We start from the raw sequence: 18,061 nt of genomic DNA on the forward strand, positions 1-18,061 counted from the left end.
CAGTGATCACTGAGCATACCCATTGGGAAGTTGCACTGGTTTTTGAACTTGAAACAGGAACATAATGAAGTTTGTATTGATTTAATTTCCAAATGAAATTTTTGACTTCAGTTATAGAAATACAACCTTCGGTGCATTTTCCTGTTTCACTGTTTTCAACTTCATCAGATTTAATTTGTTTGCATTTATTTTGTAAATTACATATATATTCCAAAGGAACTTGAGTATCACAAGTTAAGCTTACTGGTAAAATATCATCACCATTCATAAAGCCAAGAGGGGAAAGTATTTGATGGTAATTTCAGGTACAAAGTAGGACCACAACAAATGTTTTTCGGACGCGGATGGATATGCATGTAAGTCGCCGCCTCTGAGGTCATTTCCGCCTCGATGGTCTGTGTTTGTGAGCCGGCCGGCATTTTCTTTTCACCCGGTTCTTCTAACAGCCCTATCGCTCACCAGACTTATAGACCGACTGACAATATTTTTGACTTAATTTACCTTTCCGCAGCGATTTTCTAAACAATGCCTGGCTTTTCAGACAGAGACCGGGGCAGAGATAGAGGGTATGTATCAGTTTGTCTTCAGTTATTGTTCTCTGTGTTTCGCAGCTCGGTGTTTAGACACTGATGACGTCGGTTTCACGGCCGCGTTTTCTACACACAAAAAAAAATCACGGACGTTTAGAGTAGTTATTAATACTGGGTGACTAAGTGAGATTCATGTACTAAATTGTGCATTTTGGTTGGCCGTTGGCACGCGTGCGGCTCGCGGAGCCTGGAAAATATTCACCGTTTGGTCATCGGAGCTAAAATGGCAGCAAACGGAGGCCTTGTGTCTGCAGCTGATCGGCAGCCTCCACTGTTTCCTCCCCGGCCTTGTGACGCAGTCTGCCCTTATCTTGCGGTTGTGTTTGCAGGGCAAAAACGCCTGGCAAATAGGCTCATTTCATACGCAATATTCTCAATCTGAATGTATTTTACTGGAGGCAAAACGACCCTCCCTTAATTCACCGTGTTTTTAAGTAGGTCACCATGTTGCATCCCGGTCAGTTTGTTCGCTACATCCAGTAATTACACCAACGCAAGCCCCGACCTCATTCAATTTCCCCCTTCCAACCATTTATATCAAGAAAATAACATTTAAAATTACAGATTGGTGTTTTGTTTATCTTGTTACGTAAAAAAACAAAAAACTTAAAAATAGCTACAATCTATTTCCCGACGAAGGGTGATGAAAGCAGGTTGTTTGACGGATCAAAACATTCCAAATTTGGCCTCTTTTCCATTTGTTTATATTGCTAAAAAAAACTATTGATATAATTATCATAATATGCTCTAAGGTGTGATAGATTTGGTAACATTTGCCTTACAACACATTTAAACAGATGCACCAATTTGGTTAAAATTACTTCAGGAATAGTCACAAGTGTAACAATGGCTGCAAATGGGTTGCATCTACTAAGAGAAGATATAGATAATTTTATTGAACAACTAGAAAGTATTATCAATGAACTACTCCCATAACAGATGCAATAAGGAAGTACTCTGAATATGAGAACTTTATCACACAACCAGTTTAGATCTACTTTGGTAAGAACAAGCTTTTAAATCAAAATGTACACCTTTTCTATTTTATAATATGCTTTGTATTTTATGATTGTGTATAGCACTTTGGTCCTGTTGATGTATAAAGTGCTTCATAAATAAAGTTGGTATGGTATGGAACCTTGTCTCTGATCCACACTGCAGTATGCTTGAATTCAATGTTTCCCCAGCGAGAACATTGCGTATTGGCAAACAGAAATAAATCCATAATGGTTTTACATCTGAATTTATTAAAACGTTAGTGTGCTATAAAACTAAGGTTCATACAAATCTCCTTAGTCTGAACAACAATAAACCAGTCTTTAAAAATATGAACTGTGTCATAGATTGCTTCTGCAGCTGAAGTTATCACAGATTACACCAACGACAGGGACTGGCTTTTGGGCTTTAAGATTTATTACGTGGCATGAGAGCTGGACGATTTGCTCGCTCTTAGCAACTGTGGAAGGTCTTTCCCAAATGAGTGCATAGACATCATTAGTAAAGCTGCACAGTATATGGAGTTGCCATAGCGATGTCAATGTTTGCAGCATCACATTTGCAAAGGACGTCTTGGAAAAAATATTTATTTTCATGTATTCAGACTCTTTATATTGATAACATGTTTTCCCAGTTGAATGAACTCCCAAACCTGAAGTTTACTTTTATACCAATTTTCTTTATATAAACACAGAAAAATGTTAGGCAGCACTTCATTTTAAGGGGCGTGCATAAGACTGACATGACAGCAGTCATGAACATGAAGGAGTTTTCATAAATGTTTATGACTGTTGTCATGAAATGTCATTCAGTAAATAATGACACTTTCAATGCAAAGTTGACACTTTTAATGCAACTTTGCATTAAAAGTGTCATTATTTACTGAATGACACTTTGTGACAACAGGTATAAACATTCATGAAGATTCTTTCATGTTCATGACCCCTGTTATGTCGTGTTTGACGGTTTCATGTCAGTCTTCCACACACCCCTTCAAATAAAATGTTACCAAATGTTATTCTTAGCTGATATTGTCATTGCAATTTTTAGCAACAGTTTCACAGTTGAATATATTTTTTCTGACATGCAGCTTCAAATTTAGGTTTTGTTAAAACGGCAAATAATTGATATTTTTTAGACTTTGACATGAACGGTTATTTTTTTTCTTTACGAAATGATTTGTTTCTTCTTCAGTTATGGTGGCGGCCCTCCTCGTTTTGGTGGCGGTGGAGGAGGCAACAGGGGAGGCCCTCCTCCAGGAAAGTTTGGAAACCCCGGAGAAAGGCTGAGGAAGAGACACTGGAACCTGGATGAGCTTCCAAAGTTTCAGAAGAACTTCTACCAGGAACACCTGGACGTCACACACAGACCTCTGGTGAGAAAGAGATTCGTTTCAGAGTTTCTGATTTACCTCTGCGATCTGTAAGTCGAAGTGAATTTATTTTGTAGAAGCAGAGTGAAAAACTAATTTCGTCTTTCTTGTTTTTTCTTTTCCAATTTCAGCAAGAGGTTGAAGAGTATCGGAGAAGCAAAGAAGTCACAGTGAAAGGCAGAGATTGTCCCAAACCGATCGTTAAATTCCATGAAGCTGCTTTTCCAAGTGAGCCAAAACGTCTCCAAAACAACTCAAACCAATTCTGACATTATTTACTCCCGGTATATTCAAACGTTCTGCCATGCTACCAGTAAATAAACTTGAATGTCCCATTTTCTCAGGCTATGTCATGGATGTTATTGTTAAGCAGAACTTCACTGACCCGACTCCAATCCAGTCCCAGGGGTGGCCAGTCGCTCTGAGCGGCAAAGACATGGTGGGCATCGCTCAAACTGGCTCTGGGAAAACCATTGCTGTAAGTGATCGCTTCTTACTTCCTTCAAGTACTATCTTTCCTTCTTAAGTGCAAGTTTAACATATTTAGCTTAGGAATGAGCAATATGAACTTAGTCTTATGACAGTTTGTGGTACTACTCTGATAAAAATAAAGGTGACGATAAGAACTGTTTATAACTTCTTTTTTTAGACAACTCTCCCCACAAACACAAATACTGCTCTTGAAAAAGATACTCATTTCTTTAGGACACTGGTCACATAAAGAAGTGTGATTTGTGTCACAAAACTGCACAAAATAACTGCATTTGATATTTTTTTCAAATTTATTGATCACTCATTAGGCAAACTAGAGAAAGTAGCAAAGCTAACAATATTCGGACAGTTTTGGGGAGTTTAAACAACATTAATTGGATTTTATCAAGACAATACCAAATCAAAGTCTTATAATAAGAAATGTATCATGATAAACGATAATGTAAGAAAGTGGGGTCTGATGACATGCATTGAGTGTTAAGTGTCTTTTTTCATGAAACTTTTTTAGTATCTTCTGCCGGCAATTGTTCACATCCAACATCAGCCGTTCTTGGAGCACGGAGACGGACCCATTGTAAGTACGCCTTGAGCTGTTATTGTCTATGATGTTTTTTGTTGCTATATAGGAACAAAGAACTTTAAACTTTAATCTAATGGTACATTCACATTCCAGGCTTTAATGCTCAGTTCTGATTTTTGGTGAAATCTGAATATTTTTGCATGGTTGTTCACATTTCCATATAACAGCTTTGGTAAAAAGACCGCTGCGCTGAACCCCATCAAAAACCTCCTGGTTATTCCACCAAATATTGATTCCTGAACTGTTATGGAGTTAAAATATTAGTATTGTTTTTTCTACATGAATATGAACTTGTTTTTATTGCATTATTTGAGGTCTGAAAGCACTGCACCTTTTTGTCATTTTGACCATTTCTCATTTTCTGCAAATAAATACAAAATTTTTGCTTGGAATTTCAGAGACATGTTGTCAGTAGTTCAGAGAATAAAATGAAACTTATACATGTAAAGAGTAAAATCAGTGAAACTAATCATTTTAAGTGGTCTCTTAGTTATGCGACCTGTATGTGTTCTCCAGTGTGAACTGGAGATGACCTGAAAGTGTCCTGTAGAGGGTGCAGTGATGTCACACACACACAGTGAGCTCAGTGATTGTTGAAGTTAACGTGGATGCTAATGGTGAAGCATATCTTATAACTTTAAATTTGTTATTCAACCAGAGCAGAACATTAACAACTTAATCCTCATTATCATCAGTCGTGGTTGTTTTTGTTCCTTCTTGCTCGTATCAGGATGCAGAATAGTGACATTTGTAAATTATCAATGACGTTAATGTCGGATGAATGTGACTTGGTTGTTCAGACTCGGGTCACCTTTTAAAAGATTAGATATGCATCTGATTTAGGACCACATATAACCTGGGTCGCATTCAAAAAAATGTGATCTGTGTTGTTCAGACTGTCGTAAAAAGATCAGGGACAGGTCGCATTAAGTAAAAAAAAAATCAGATTTGGGTCACTTCAGGCTGCAGTGTGAATGAAGACTAAATGTAAACGTCAGCTGTGTGTGACTGAAGTAATTGACTAATAATGTGGTTGATTAGCTGAAGTGATTCTGTTTTCCATAGTGCTTGGTTCTGGCCCCGACCAGGGAGCTGGCTCAGCAGGTGCAACAAGTGGCTGCTGAATATGGGAGGGCTTCTCGTCTCAAGAGTACCTGCATCTATGGTGGCGCGCCAAAAGGGCCACAAATAAGGGACCTGGAGAGGGGTAGGCCTACTTTCTTAATGCTCTGATGTAAACACAACTCCTTTGTGTTTTTATTGATCACTGTCGTTGTTTTTATTGAAGGAGTGGAGATTTGCATCGCTACTCCAGGCCGTCTCATTGATTTCCTGGAGTGTGGTAAAACCAATCTGCGTCGTTGCACCTACCTTGTGCTGGATGAAGCCGACCGCATGCTGGACATGGGCTTTGAACCTCAGATCCGCAAAATAGTGGAACAAATTCGGGTGAGTTTTGCCTTTCATGGAGGAGACGGTTAGCTTCAACATAGATGCATCACTGCCACGCAAGAAATGAACGAATCACTCAGTTTATTTTTTTTAACTGTAAGTAGAATTGACATTATAATTTTTTTTTTTTTATCAGCCTGATCGTCAGACTCTGATGTGGAGCGCCACCTGGCCGAAAGAGGTTCGTCAGCTGGCTGAGGACTTCCTGAAGGATTATGTCCAGATCAATATTGGTGCATTGCAGCTCAGTGCCAATCATAACATCCTGCAGATAGTTGATGTCTGCAATGACCTGGAGAAGGAGGACAAGTGAGTAGAAAACTGAGCTTTTCCACCAAAGAGGCTACAGTTCTTAACCCTTACTGGCATTAGAGTCAATTCTTAACTGATTGGGTATGGAAGCAGGTTGCTTTTTCTCTCTCATTTATTTCTTATTTAATCCTCTCTCTGTTTTATTTTTTAATTTTTTGTGAGGGACTCTAGTGCATGAAGACAGTTCAACCACCATAATATGTATTGGAGTATCCCAGCACATAAACGCTGTAACATCAGAACCCGGTTTTAAATGGTTACCTGTGGCATCCACCAGTGATAGAGACATTTTTAGAGCAGAATTTAGTAGCACCACCTGGTGATACGAAAAGATTCACTTCCTCAAAAATAAACAAGAGGGGGGGATAGTCTGCATCTGTTATTCTAACATGTCACTGTTGTGCTTTGTTTTTGCTGCTTGTTTTTATTAGACAAATCAAAAATGAAACAAAACTCTGGAGTTTTAAACGAGGCATGTTTTAATTGGCTACTATTTCAGTGAATCCTTCAGCACACTGGGCTGGGATAGCTCCTGGTTATATAACCAGGGGTTTTGTCTTTGTGGAAATACAAAGACCTGCTGCTTAGAAACTGTTATGCACTGAAACCGGTCTCATGGAAAAGACACATTTGATGAGTTGGTATACAAACAAGCAACTAGATCTAAAGGAAACCGGTTATAGCACCCTCACATCTGCTTCCCATCATATTCCTGCAAAGATTATTACTGTAGATTTGATCAGTTAAAACTTTATCTTCTGCTGTTTTAAGGCTGATCCGTTTGTTGGAGGAGATCATGAGCGAAAAGGAGAACAAGACCATTATCTTTGTGGAGACCAAGCGACGTTGTGATGAACTTACCAGGAGAATGAGAAGAGATGGGTGAGGATTTATACCATTTCCAGCTGTATTGTGTATGGTTTATTTTCACCTTTTTTTTTAGCTTGTATATTAGAATAATTTTGAACTGCCTAAGTTAAAGGGTTTCTATGTTATCTGTGTCTGTAGGTGGCCAGCAATGGGTATCCATGGAGACAAGAGCCAGCAAGAAAGGGACTGGGTTCTTAATGGTAAGGCTGTATTTTTTATTTTTCTTTGTTTTTTTTTTTTACATTTCATGTTAAAGCTGGTGTCTGTAACTGTTATAGACAATGTTTGTTTTACTGTCACCATATCATGACTGTATAATGTGAGACAGATAATCTTTGAAAATATCCAGCTCCTCCCTAATCTGATATTGATTGTTAGATTGATATTGAAAACCAATCAGAGCCAGGAGGAGGGTCTTGGCGCTGTCAATCAAACTCATGTACGCGGTACTCAATGTGTTTATTAGGGCTGTTGTAAACTAATATTTTAGTAATCAAGTAATCTATCGATTACTCTTACGATTAATTGAGTAATTGGATAAAAAACATAAAACATAAGTTAACGAAGCTTCGAGGCAGGTACATTTTCCTCGAGGAATTTTAATAATCGAGGTACTCGAATTATTCGAGGAATTGTTTCAGCCATAGTATTTATGGTGGAGAAACAACTTAATATTGCAGGAAAACTGTCTATCTGCTGTCATTGATGGCCATGCTAATTAGCCTTAGCATTCATGGCAGAACCAGCAGTTCATAAGGATGATTGACAGCGCTAAGTCCCGCCTCCCTGCTGTGATCGGTTGTTTCTGACTCAGCAGTGTATTTCTGTAGTTAGTACTGGGAGAAGACAGATTATCACAGATTATCTGTTTCATACTATACTGTCAGGACATAGTGACAGTTTTAACAAATATGTAGAAAAACATATTTTAATAAAAGTAGCATGCCTCAGCTTTAAAGCAATAGAATATAAACTGTGTCCAGATTCATCTGTTGGCTGATTGAAACTGTTGTTTGTTTACAGAGTTCAGATTTGGCAAAGCTCCAATTCTGATTGCTACAGACGTGGCTTCCCGTGGTTTAGGTCAGTATGCCATTGAGTTGCTCCACTTATCAGTGTTTTCCTTATTTTAAAGAAAGTTTTCTGCTTTCTTTAACTTCTCTATGCATTTTCTGAGTTTTTCCTCACCTTAAGGTGCAGTCTTTGTGGCAGGCGCTAGGCATGACAGTCCCAGGCCTCGAGAGGGAGAAGGAGGACATATTGGATTTGCTCCACTGGCTTGCCACCCAGTGGGCCTAGAGAGGTGAAAGCTCTTGTGTGCCAGTGATCTTCAAAAGGCTGCGTGGCTAAGCCTTTGTCTCTGATATGTTGTTGAAATACACACACATCTGTTCTCTGTCCATGGATTTCACCCAACAAGTATCCATCCAGCTGGTTCCAACTCAAACATACGAAAATATACGTATATGCTCGATGCTGTGACATTGGCCTTGCATGTTGTGTAAGAGGTTGCAGTTACGCAAGTCACTTTGTTTGAGATTTGGAACAAACATTATCTCTAGGCACTCGTTTCATGTAGCATGGGGGTCAGCTTGTCAAAATTTGACGGCTGGTTTGTTTCTCGTGCTGGATTTCGTGAAATGGAGAGAGCAGTTTTGAAATTTTTTTTGTCTCTGAAAATTGAGACCTGGCACATGTGTTGAGGGACTAGTGGGAACATCTAAACAGAAGAGAATGAGAAAGCTGAAAACCAAAGTTCCTCCCTCGCCTGCGTTTTATAGTCATGTCGAGACCTGCCAACGAGAGACATTTTCTCAAGTGAACACTGGCTTCTTGGAAGATCTTGCCTCGATGAAACTGATGAAGTGGGGGGAGGGCTTTACTTTATGCTTGCATCGGAGTCCCGCAAGGGTCAATGCTGGGACTCTTTTGTTTGTGGTTTGAAAGGGTTCCGTTTTTTAATTGGTGCATAGTCTAGTTTGTCTTGGCAAGACGTGCAGTGCGGCCTTTAATATCAAGGTTCTTATGAGAGTGTACTGGGGAAAAATCTGAACCTGCAAAAACGTACCACTCAATGGTCCTATATTGGCTCATGAGGAGGTCCCAGTGCATATGGTCGGCCTAACTGCGTAGAAGCTCCTGGATGTCACTTGACAATATGTGGGGGATTTCGCTGCATTGGGAAAGGACTAGTGAATGCATACTCCTTTTATGGTAAGACTTAAATCTATCTCTACTCCCTTTTGTAGTCAAGGGAGACTGTCTTTGACTCTTGATTAGGGTAAGCAATAGGAGTGTGCATCGTTTCTCTCTTCCCACAGTAGTATTCCCATGGAATAGATGTTTACACACTCCTTTGTTGCCTCTAATCTCTTTCCTCCACAGCTAAATAACCACTTTTCTCCCCTCAGCATTGACAAGTTGCTAACTTTTCCCTCTGATCTGGCTGTTGTGGTGTGCAAAATTCTGTGGCCTCCTATGTATTGTTTTGCCACACTGCAACACTTTCACAGATGTGGAGGATGTGAAATTTGTCATCAATTATGACTACCCTAACTCCTCCGAGGACTATATCCACCGCATTGGCCGCACGGCCCGCAGTCAAAAAACGGGCACAGCCTACACCTTCTTCACCCCCAACAACATGAAACAGGCCAGCGACCTGATCTCTGTGCTGCGCGAGGCTAACCAGGCCATCAATCCCAAGCTCATCCAGATGGCAGAGGACAGAGGAGGTAAACTAAAACAAAAATTAAATTACCAATTTTTGTAGGTAATAAACTTTTTATGGCTTTGTTGTTAAGGACACACAATATATCGGCACTAACGTCAAGATACAGCTCTGGAAAAAACTTAAGAGTTCACTGCACTGAACCGCATTGAAAACCTCCTGGTTATTCCACCAATTATTGATTTCTGAGCTCTTCCTGAGTTAAAACATTAGTATTGTTGCTTCTAAATGAATATGAACTTGTTTTCTTTTTACATTATTTGAGGTCTGAAAGCACTGCATCTTTTTTGTTATTTTGACCATTTCTCATTTTCTGCAAATAAATACTAAATCTTTGCTTGGAATTTCGCAGACATGCTGTCAATAGTTCATAGAGAAAAAGAATAATGTTCATTTTACTCAAATATTACCTATAAAAATAAAATCAGAGAAACGGATCATTTCAAGTGGTCTCTTAATTTTTTATAGAGCTGTATTTGTCATTATTAACATCGGTATTGGTCCAACGAATATATCTAAGCTGATACTAACAGCCATCTTGTTGGTAATTGTGTTTCAGGGGGGGGAGGGAAAGTTTTGGTCATTTGTTCAATAATGTGATGTATTGCTGGATTGTGGGTTATTTAACTTTCACAGTAAGGAAAGGGAAGGGTATATCCTGTATGTAAACTTCTGAATTAAAAAAAACAAAAACAATTCAGTCTCTAAAACAAGATTCTCACCAGGTTTTCTGGCATTTAGCAAATTGAAATAATTCTTCGTAATTCTAACTAACCTAAAACGAGAGAAGTTTGGTCTGATTTAACTTCTAATAGTGAGGGAAAAAATTGTCTCTTTATTTGGTGTAGAACTGGACAATATGGCTGAAAAATATATCACGATATTACAAAAGGAAGACGCTCGTATGCACTTATTACCGTTTGGCTACTTTTTCCCATTTTCATTTTGATTAAAATCTGCAGAGGTTGGACAGGTATATTTGGCTTTGCAGCTGTCTGCTTTGACAGACAACAGCATTTCGTCTGACTTTATTGATAATTATTGATTAGGTTTTTTTTGCATGAAATATATGGTGACGTAACTGCTTCCTGTTTTATCCAGTCCAGTACTTTACTTCTCATCCCAGAGAAAGTTTCTGAAATGGCTTAACATAAGGAATGTGACCGTTGTAGCGCATGAACTGCAATTCCCCCAGAAAAGAATATTGAATAAGCTTATCACCATAATTCCCCTTATGGCTGTTTTGCCCCTTTTTTCCACCAGTTTTTCCTTCCACTCAACCTTCCATAGACATGCCTCGATACAACAATCTGTGGAGTTAGATTTCTTTATTAAATTGGTCTAATTGTAGTAGACCTGTCGCATTAAACAAGAAATGCATCAATCGCATGATAAATTAAAACGACCTTACTAATTTCCATTTGGATGATGAAAACTAGTTTTCAGTCTGGTGCTTTGGTCTTAACTAGTCCTTTGTTTTCTTTTATTTTTTTTTGAAGGACAATTTTGTTTTCAGATAATTACATTTATTTATTTATGTTGATTTGTTTAGTTATTTTGGATATTTAAAATTTCTTCCAATTCCAGTGTTAAATGTTTGTTAGAATTTAAAGTTTATTGATCTTTCAGAATGTGGTCTTGCATTATTATACCATTACCATTATATTACTTGAAAATGGTCTCAAAACAACAATATTGTTGTTTATTGCAATAACTTCTGGGACAATTATCAATAGGCCTGTGAAAATTTGTCAAGATGTTTAGTTTTGACAGGCCTGTTTTGTAGTGTAATTTTCCAGGAAAATTGTAGTGCATAGTGCACACATTCTTGTCATATGTGTGCACTGTATGACATATATGACATAAGAATGTGTGCACTATACACTATTCAATTTGTGTGTGCACTGTATGACATAAAAATTCAAATGCATAAAGAAATTTGTGTTTCCTTTAGTTATGAACCATATTCATCAAAATTAGTAAACACAGTCTTTCTGTGTCACTTCATATAATGTATCTATAAGTGGGGTTTCCATTTTGAACTTGAAAAAACCCTGAAATGTTTTATATTCTAATGTATTGGCATTTTTCTGTATCTCAACACTGCATCTTCAGATTTAATGTATTCATCACTGTCTCTTGTTTTGTCTTCCACTGATGCAGGTCGCGGACGGGGGGGAAGAGGTGGCTATAGGGATGACCGTCGCGATAGGTATTCAGGCGGCAGAAGTAACTTCGGTGGCGGCGGCGGCTACAGGGACAGGGACGGCGATAGAGGGTTCGGCAACGGCCCGAAAACTGCCTTTGGGGGAAACAAAGCCCAAAACGGTGGGAATTACGGAGGCAACAATAGCAATTCTAGCGGTAACTATGGCAACAGCAATTACAGCAATAGTAACGGACAGGGTAACTTTAGCGCTGCACCAAACCAAGGCGGCGCTGGCGGCTTTGGTAACCAGAACTTCCAGGGCCCCCCTCAGTTTGGCGGTATGCAGAGGCCCGCCCAGAACGGCGTGAACCACCCGCCATTCCCCTTCAACTCTCAGCCACCGCCACAGAACCAACAGCCACCGCCACCGCCACCGATGGTGCCCTACCCGATGCCGCCGCCATTCCCTCAGTAAATATTGTAAATTCACATTATCAAACCCCAACGTGAGTCTTGAAATCTTACCGTACGATTCTCATATTATTCTTTGTATTTGTTTAACGTTGTTTTGCTTACAGCATGGTTGGAATTATTCAGTAAACCCAGATGAGTAAATGGGATCATAAGTCTCCCATAGTGTAAACATGATTGCTGCACTTTTCCTGGACTGTATTTTTTATTTTATTTGATTTTTTTTGTTACATTCCTCAGTAATTTATTTTTACTAGGTAATCTTGTGTTTTCGCTTTCAGTTTAAAGTGATGTTATGAAAATTGTATCTGAAGGGTGCCCAGGGTCCCTTTTAAATAAAAATAAGAAAATCCAATCTTGTCTGACTTGTGTTGAATATTTAAGGGAGTGGGGATGTTTTTTAGATACTTTTCTTAAAACCTTTTTGTGTCAGGTGTGTGAAGGATAAGAGGAGACATTTATTTGTAAAATTGCACATTGAAAAGAGGATTCCTTCACACCACGGTTTATAAATATTAAAACTAATTTGGCTGAAATTCTTGCTTGTAATTTTTTCAGATTTTTTTCCCTCAAGATTTGCAATAAAATGTGAACTGTTTCTGACTAGGTTGATCTATTTGTATGTAAATGGATCACTTTCAGCAAACACAACAAGAGCATAACATTTAGTCTTCTTTTTGTAGACGTGCATCTTGTTTTTCTTACTAGACTTTCCACGAAAAGAGAAATTGATTCAACAGGGACACAGTAACATCTTCAAAGAACCTTCCTAGCTAATTGTCTTTTTATTTTAAGCTCATGGTCTAAAGAAATCTGAAACGTCCAATTCAGATTAAATATTTGACATTTTTAATTGAATAAAGGGTTGGTAACCTTTACAATTCTAAAAACTTATGTTCAATGTTATATTTCTACATAATCAAGTTAGTCAACAGTCAAAATCTACGCAACCATACAAATAAAATAATTTAAGCCTATTGCAGAGAGCCAGGACATAACGTAGACACACACACAAAGTCCAGTTTTTACATGTATTTTATGAAGTATATTTTAATAATTTGATAATTTTATGTATAAAATTATCTGAATATTCACAGTATTTATTTTTTTCTTACTGTGGACTACTAGTTGCCATGACTATGGCTAATATGGTATCAAACTTAAACTAATTCGAGTTTACTGACTATAAAATATGTAATACAATAATTTTAACTACAGACAATATGTATTATTGCGGCAGAAATTATAATAGTTTTATTAAAATCAAACTGGTTGCCAATACATTTAGGTAGAGTATTGGAAATATGTTACCGTTAAGCCACTTCTCGTTGCTTAGTAACCAGATTCTCTCACGTCATAACCCGGATGTTCATCATTAAGTTCCGGATCTGGAAAGCACGCTGTATGTATCTCCATAGATACTTGACCCTGATGTAATTGTTTTGTATGTTAAAATCCTTTCCCCAGATATTATAGCGGATTTTGCACCGGGAGAGCAGAGACCGTAAAAACCGTAAATGTTGCGGTTTGTGACGCCGCTCGGCTTCGCTACATTCGGAGCTGTTTTTTGTTCGTCATCCGCAATTGTTTCCTTCAAACATTTGAAGGAAACATTTGCGGTTACAGCAGGATTTAGGAGTAAGTGTGGCACAGAAGGTGCACATAAATGACTTTATCATAATTTATTCCTGACTTAGCTTGATATTTGGGCCGGGGTTACTCTCCACCTTCAGCATGCTGACTCTGAGCGCCAGACGCTGCGTCCTGTCACAGAGTAAATCTCCACTGAACAGCACCAGAGGACATTGTGACACAGCACCGCCTGATGTTTTGGACCGGGTCCGGACTTTACTGCAGCTCTGTGCGGACAGATACTATATTTCTCCCGGAGAGAGCAACTCGGAGCTGTTCCGGAGAGGCTGGAGCTGCAGCTACGGACCTTTGGGCGTGGAGTTGAGGAGGAACCTGCTGCAGCAGTGGTGGCACTCTGTGACCGGGTCCAGGGCCTGGGTGTTCGGGGTGAATACTGTGAGCAGCAGCCCGGACAGAGGAGCTGGAGGAGCCCGGGTTATTGAATCTGAACGTTTCCAGCAGATACTGGATCAGGCTGAGTTGAGCAGAGAGCAGCTGATCCAGAAGCTGAACAGGCTCCTGCTGAGCTCTCCATCTGTGAGAACAAGCTTACTTAAAGGTAGAAACAATGCATCCTCCTATAATTATCATACATTTTGGAAATTTGCACAATGTATATAGAAAAAAGGAGCAAATTTCCGCCAAAAGAACTCCTTTTTTTTTTTAGCTTAATCTCAGAAAATTTCTAGAGAAATGTTAAAATATCTGCTGTTGAAAAGTTTAAATTTTGCTAGAAAAAACTTGAAGTTTATGAGTTTGAAAAATAATTTTTTTTAAAATACTAGAAATTACTGAGAAATTTTGAGATTTACCTCAGAAATGCTCTTGAAAAAAACTGAAATTTTCAGATTAATCTTAGAAATTTTCTAGGAAAAACTTGGAAACACCTGAGTTTGAAAAGTTAAAAAATATATTTTCTAGATGAAAATGGGAAATTTTAAAAGGTCAGAAATGTTCTGGGATAAATTGTTGGAATAGTTTGAATAGTTTAAAATCTGCTAGAAATATTTCTTAGTTTAATCTCAGAAATTTTCCAGAAAAAAACTTGGGAGATTTCTGAGTTTGCAAAGTTTAAATTTTGCTTGTAAAAAAATGAGAAATTTTGAGATTTCCAAAAGTCAACTTTTTTTTTAGTCTTGAAACCTTCTGAGCTACTTCTAGCAATTTTTTTTGGCCTTTCAAAATCAGAAATGTCCAAGTTTTTTTTTTTTTTTTGAAAATTTGTGAGATTAATCTAACAGTCTCACAAATTGAAAAAAAGTTTAAATTTTCTTTGGTGAAAATTGAAACTTTTATTTTCTTGTTTCTCTATCTACAATGGCCCTAGTACACCATTATAAATTTGTGCTTCCAGGATTTATTGTAAAACTCACGATGTGTTTACAGGTGCCTTGGAGCAGTTTGCGCCCTCTCTGGAGATGGTGAACAAAAAGCTTCCTTTCGGCCTGGCTGAGTCCGGTCTGTGTTTCCAGCCTTCAGATGGCTCTGGTTGGTGAGGCTTCAGATACTCCAAATATCTGAAATGCTGCCCAACTGATGGTGTAACCTCAAACAGTTTTGTCCACAGTTTTCATCCCATGCTGTTATTGTTTTATTTTTAAGCAGTTAGGAAGCGTGTAACTGCTGCTGCGCCAATTACTTGAACAGGTTGTTGCTAGGTAACCAAAGAATGAGTGAGTTAGTTGATTCCACCAACTTTGCTTTGCAGTGAGAGGTTGAGCAGCTGAAGTCTTTTCTCTGCCTACATTCCCCAGAATGCTGTGTGGTTCTGGTTCAGAGTACAGTGGAATTATTGGAAATTCTATCAGATGCCTTATCTACTGATATTGATCATGTGTCTGTCACAGAATACGCTGATGTTGATTTATTGTCCAGCCCTACGTTACTCCCTCGGATTACAAGCTTAACATCTTTAAATTTATTTCACCTGTGGCTGAGAACCTACAGTATCTAGAGGAATCAACAAGTGATTTTATGACTGCACTTGTTGTGGTTTTAATTAACTTATCAGATGAGTGATTTTGATTTTACAGACACATTTATAGCTCTAGAATAGAAATGATGGTTTTCTGGTTGTGGCTTCCACAAGATGTCAAGTGTCTGTTTAGTTTCACTGACTCGTTTCTTTCTTCCTGCCAGCTCTGCTGAGGTCACCCAGACGTCTCTGGTTTGGTTTTGCTCTCCTCGCTCTTCTTCCCAGTGGCTGGATCACTGGGCCCGCCACAGGCTGAAGTGGTGGAGGAAGGTGAGTGTTGACAGAAACTCAGATAAAAGAGACGATGGGAAAACTTCCTGCTGAGAAATGAGTTGAAATAATATTAAAACAGAAATGTTTAAATTTATAAGAAAACCAGACACTATTGTTTGAATTTAGACTTTCCAGAATATGTTGATGATGATGATAAAGTGAATGATAGAGGAAAAGTTTTTTTTTTTTTTTTACCAAATATTGATGTTGAGCTTACACGATCATGATCAGATTAACAACTCTTTGGTTGTTTCAGTCTCAGACTTTTATCATACATCATCCATTTTGTTTTGTCATTTCCTTTCAACCCGTCCAGTTCGCCTTGTCTCCCTCTGACTTCAGCAGCACTGAGGTGCCTGAAAACGAGCTTGAAGAGAAAACGTCTCGTGGGGTGAAGATCTTGTACAAGTTTCCGTGGGGCCTCGAATCCCTGGAGACGCTGTGGTGCCGAGGAGACGCAGAGCTGCTGCAGACGTATAAGGGCATCCGCACCAAACTGCAGGTCAGCCTGAATCTTTTAGTCCCTCTTTCTCCCCATGTTCTTTCTGCAATGCTGTTTCACTCTTAACTCTCTGATGCAACCCAAATCAAACATAAACTGTCAGCTTTCTCTCATTTCAAGTGTATTAAGATATTTGCACTAGAAACTAGACCAAAAATACTTGGTAAGTTTTTCTGTTTTTGCAGCTTTCCACCATTTTCTAAGGTGAAGCTAAAGTTCATTCAGAAAAAAAGACTGCAGGGAAATATTTTAAGTCCATCAGGTTAAATTATTATTTTATTCTGCTGTTTCAGATAACATGTAACCATTTTCTGACTTGCTGCTTGTGCTCCAGACTCGAGATGGTCGAAAGTCCATTCCCCACGTTGTGTCTGTAAGCGGCAACATGGACCGCGGCGCAATGGCTTTCCTGTCCAACTCACTCCAGCAGCTCAGAAGAGAAGACGGAAAAAAGAGGCTGCAGCAGAGAAAGGTGAGGCTGCAGCAGAGAAAGGTGATGCTGCGCCGCATCTCACCTGGAATACTTCTCTTTTTAGTGACCTCCAGTTTTCTGCTTCTGTTTTAGGTTTTAAAGCTGCATCCAGTGTTGGCTCCTGTCAAAGTGGCTTTAGACATTGGCAAGGGAGCCACGGTGGAACTGAGGCAGGTCAGATCTTTATTCTGCTGACATTTGATCCCGGAATATGAAATGATCTAATCAGCATGCATAAAAGGAAGAATGTTAATTACTTGAACATGTATCGTAGGTGTGTGAAGGCCTTCTGCAGGAGTTTCTGGAAGCTAAGATCTCTGCGTGGCCCGGATATCTTGAAGCTGTGCCAACATCATTAGAGCTTCTGAATGCTAAGTAAATAAATGCCTCTTAGTGTTGAAATGTCTTTCTGTTCACTATCAGGAGAAATGCAGAAACTATGGATCATCACTTGTGTTTTTCTGTAAATTGATTCCAGATATGATGAGATGGGCGTTCTCTTCACTGTGGTGATCGGTGAAAAGACTCTGGAGAGCGGCCTACTGCAAGTCCGCAGCAGAGACACAACCGTCAGAGAGACCATTCACATTTCAGAAATTAGAAACTTTCTCTCTAAATATATTTCTGCTGCTGACAAATTCTGAATGTGTGAAAATCATGATGGACTTCCCTCTCAGCGAATTATTCAGTCCCATAAGTAAAACTTTCACAACCAAACTGAGAGACTTTTTGGCTTTAAGTCCGGGACTCATCTGAAAAAGCTAAAGAGACCATTTGGAAGTAAAAGGTCCTTAACTTCCAGTCGATGGTTAATTTGTTATCACAAATAGGATGAACAGATGACCTGTTAAAGTCAGAAAATATGCAGAATAATTATTTCTCAGGGGAAATTATGACATTTCATGAACATCGTTACATTACAGAATGCAGTATGACCTGTTTTTCTTTTTTTTGTATTCTCAATAAAACCTCTTAGAAGAAAAATACATTAGCAGCCCGTTTGCAGTTTTTCTGGAGCTTTCACGCATTATTATTTAATATGTTGTTCATCTTATTGATAATTTAATCAAAATTAAGTGGAAAATACATCTTCACATCCCATCAGCTCTGCCTTTTCTCCATTAGATATACATTGCTTGCAAAGTATTCCTACACTTTTCACATTTTGTAGCATTACAACTACAAAACTCAG

The 18,061-nt window shown here is 38.7% G+C and overlaps 2 protein-coding genes across 5 annotated transcripts; both read left to right on the plus strand.

Moving 5' to 3' along the window:
* Positions 1–380: 380 nt before the first annotated feature.
* Positions 381–12,370, plus strand: LOC114144116 (probable ATP-dependent RNA helicase DDX5). The gene is made up of 13 exons (XM_028016615.1): positions 381–566; positions 2,781–2,961; positions 3,090–3,186; positions 3,303–3,436; positions 3,959–4,024; positions 5,096–5,237; positions 5,319–5,479; positions 5,619–5,791; positions 6,566–6,676; positions 6,803–6,864; positions 7,688–7,747; positions 9,178–9,399; positions 11,559–12,370. The coding sequence occupies exons 1-13, from the start codon at positions 526–528 to the stop codon at positions 12,017–12,019; spliced, it is 1,911 nt and encodes a 636-aa protein (XP_027872416.1). The 5' UTR covers positions 381–525; the 3' UTR covers positions 12,020–12,370.
* Positions 12,371–13,375: 1,005 nt separating this feature from the next.
* Positions 13,376–17,853, plus strand: polg2 (polymerase (DNA directed), gamma 2, accessory subunit). Of its 4 annotated transcripts, XM_028016616.1 has the most exons (9): positions 13,377–13,653; positions 13,749–14,206; positions 15,034–15,139; positions 15,787–15,892; positions 16,212–16,397; positions 16,732–16,869; positions 16,963–17,043; positions 17,144–17,244; positions 17,348–17,853. In XM_028016616.1, exons 2-9 carry the CDS (start codon positions 13,750–13,752, stop codon positions 17,511–17,513), a joined length of 1,341 nt encoding a protein of 446 aa, XP_027872417.1. In that variant the 5' UTR covers positions 13,377–13,653; position 13,749; the 3' UTR covers positions 17,514–17,853. The 4 variants fall into 4 exon arrangements, with proteins under 4 accessions (XP_027872421.1, XP_027872417.1, XP_027872419.1 ...); XM_028016620.1 differs by having other exon boundaries at positions 13,376–14,206; positions 16,963–17,039; positions 17,341–17,452; XM_028016618.1 differs by having other exon boundaries at positions 13,377–14,206; positions 16,963–17,039; positions 17,348–17,483.
* The last annotated feature ends 208 nt before the right edge of the window (positions 17,854–18,061 follow it).

The sequence above is a fragment of the Xiphophorus couchianus genome, chromosome 5 (genome assembly GCF_001444195.1).
Source record: "Xiphophorus couchianus chromosome 5, X_couchianus-1.0, whole genome shotgun sequence".
NCBI classification, from domain to species: domain Eukaryota; kingdom Metazoa; phylum Chordata; class Actinopteri; order Cyprinodontiformes; family Poeciliidae; genus Xiphophorus; species Xiphophorus couchianus.

Coding starts and splice junctions, on each gene's coding strand:
- polg2 (XM_028016616.1), top strand. CDS start 13,750: ATGCTGACTCTGAGCGCCAGACGCTGCGTCCTGTCACAGAGTAAATCT. Junction 15,893..16,211: donor GGCTGAAGTGGTGGAGGAAG/GTGAGTGTTGAC, acceptor CAACCCGTCCAG/TTCGCCTTGTCTCCCTCTGA. Junction 16,870..16,962: donor AGAGGCTGCAGCAGAGAAAG/GTGAGGCTGCAG, acceptor CTTCTGTTTTAG/GTTTTAAAGCTGCATCCAGT.
- LOC114144116 (XM_028016615.1), top strand. CDS start 526: ATGCCTGGCTTTTCAGACAGAGACCGGGGCAGAGATAGAGG. Junction 5,792..6,565: donor GACCTGGAGAAGGAGGACAA/GTGAGTAGAAAA, acceptor TGCTGTTTTAAG/GCTGATCCGTTTGTTGGAGG. Junction 9,400..11,558: donor GATGGCAGAGGACAGAGGAG/GTAAACTAAAAC, acceptor CCACTGATGCAG/GTCGCGGACGGGGGGGAAGA.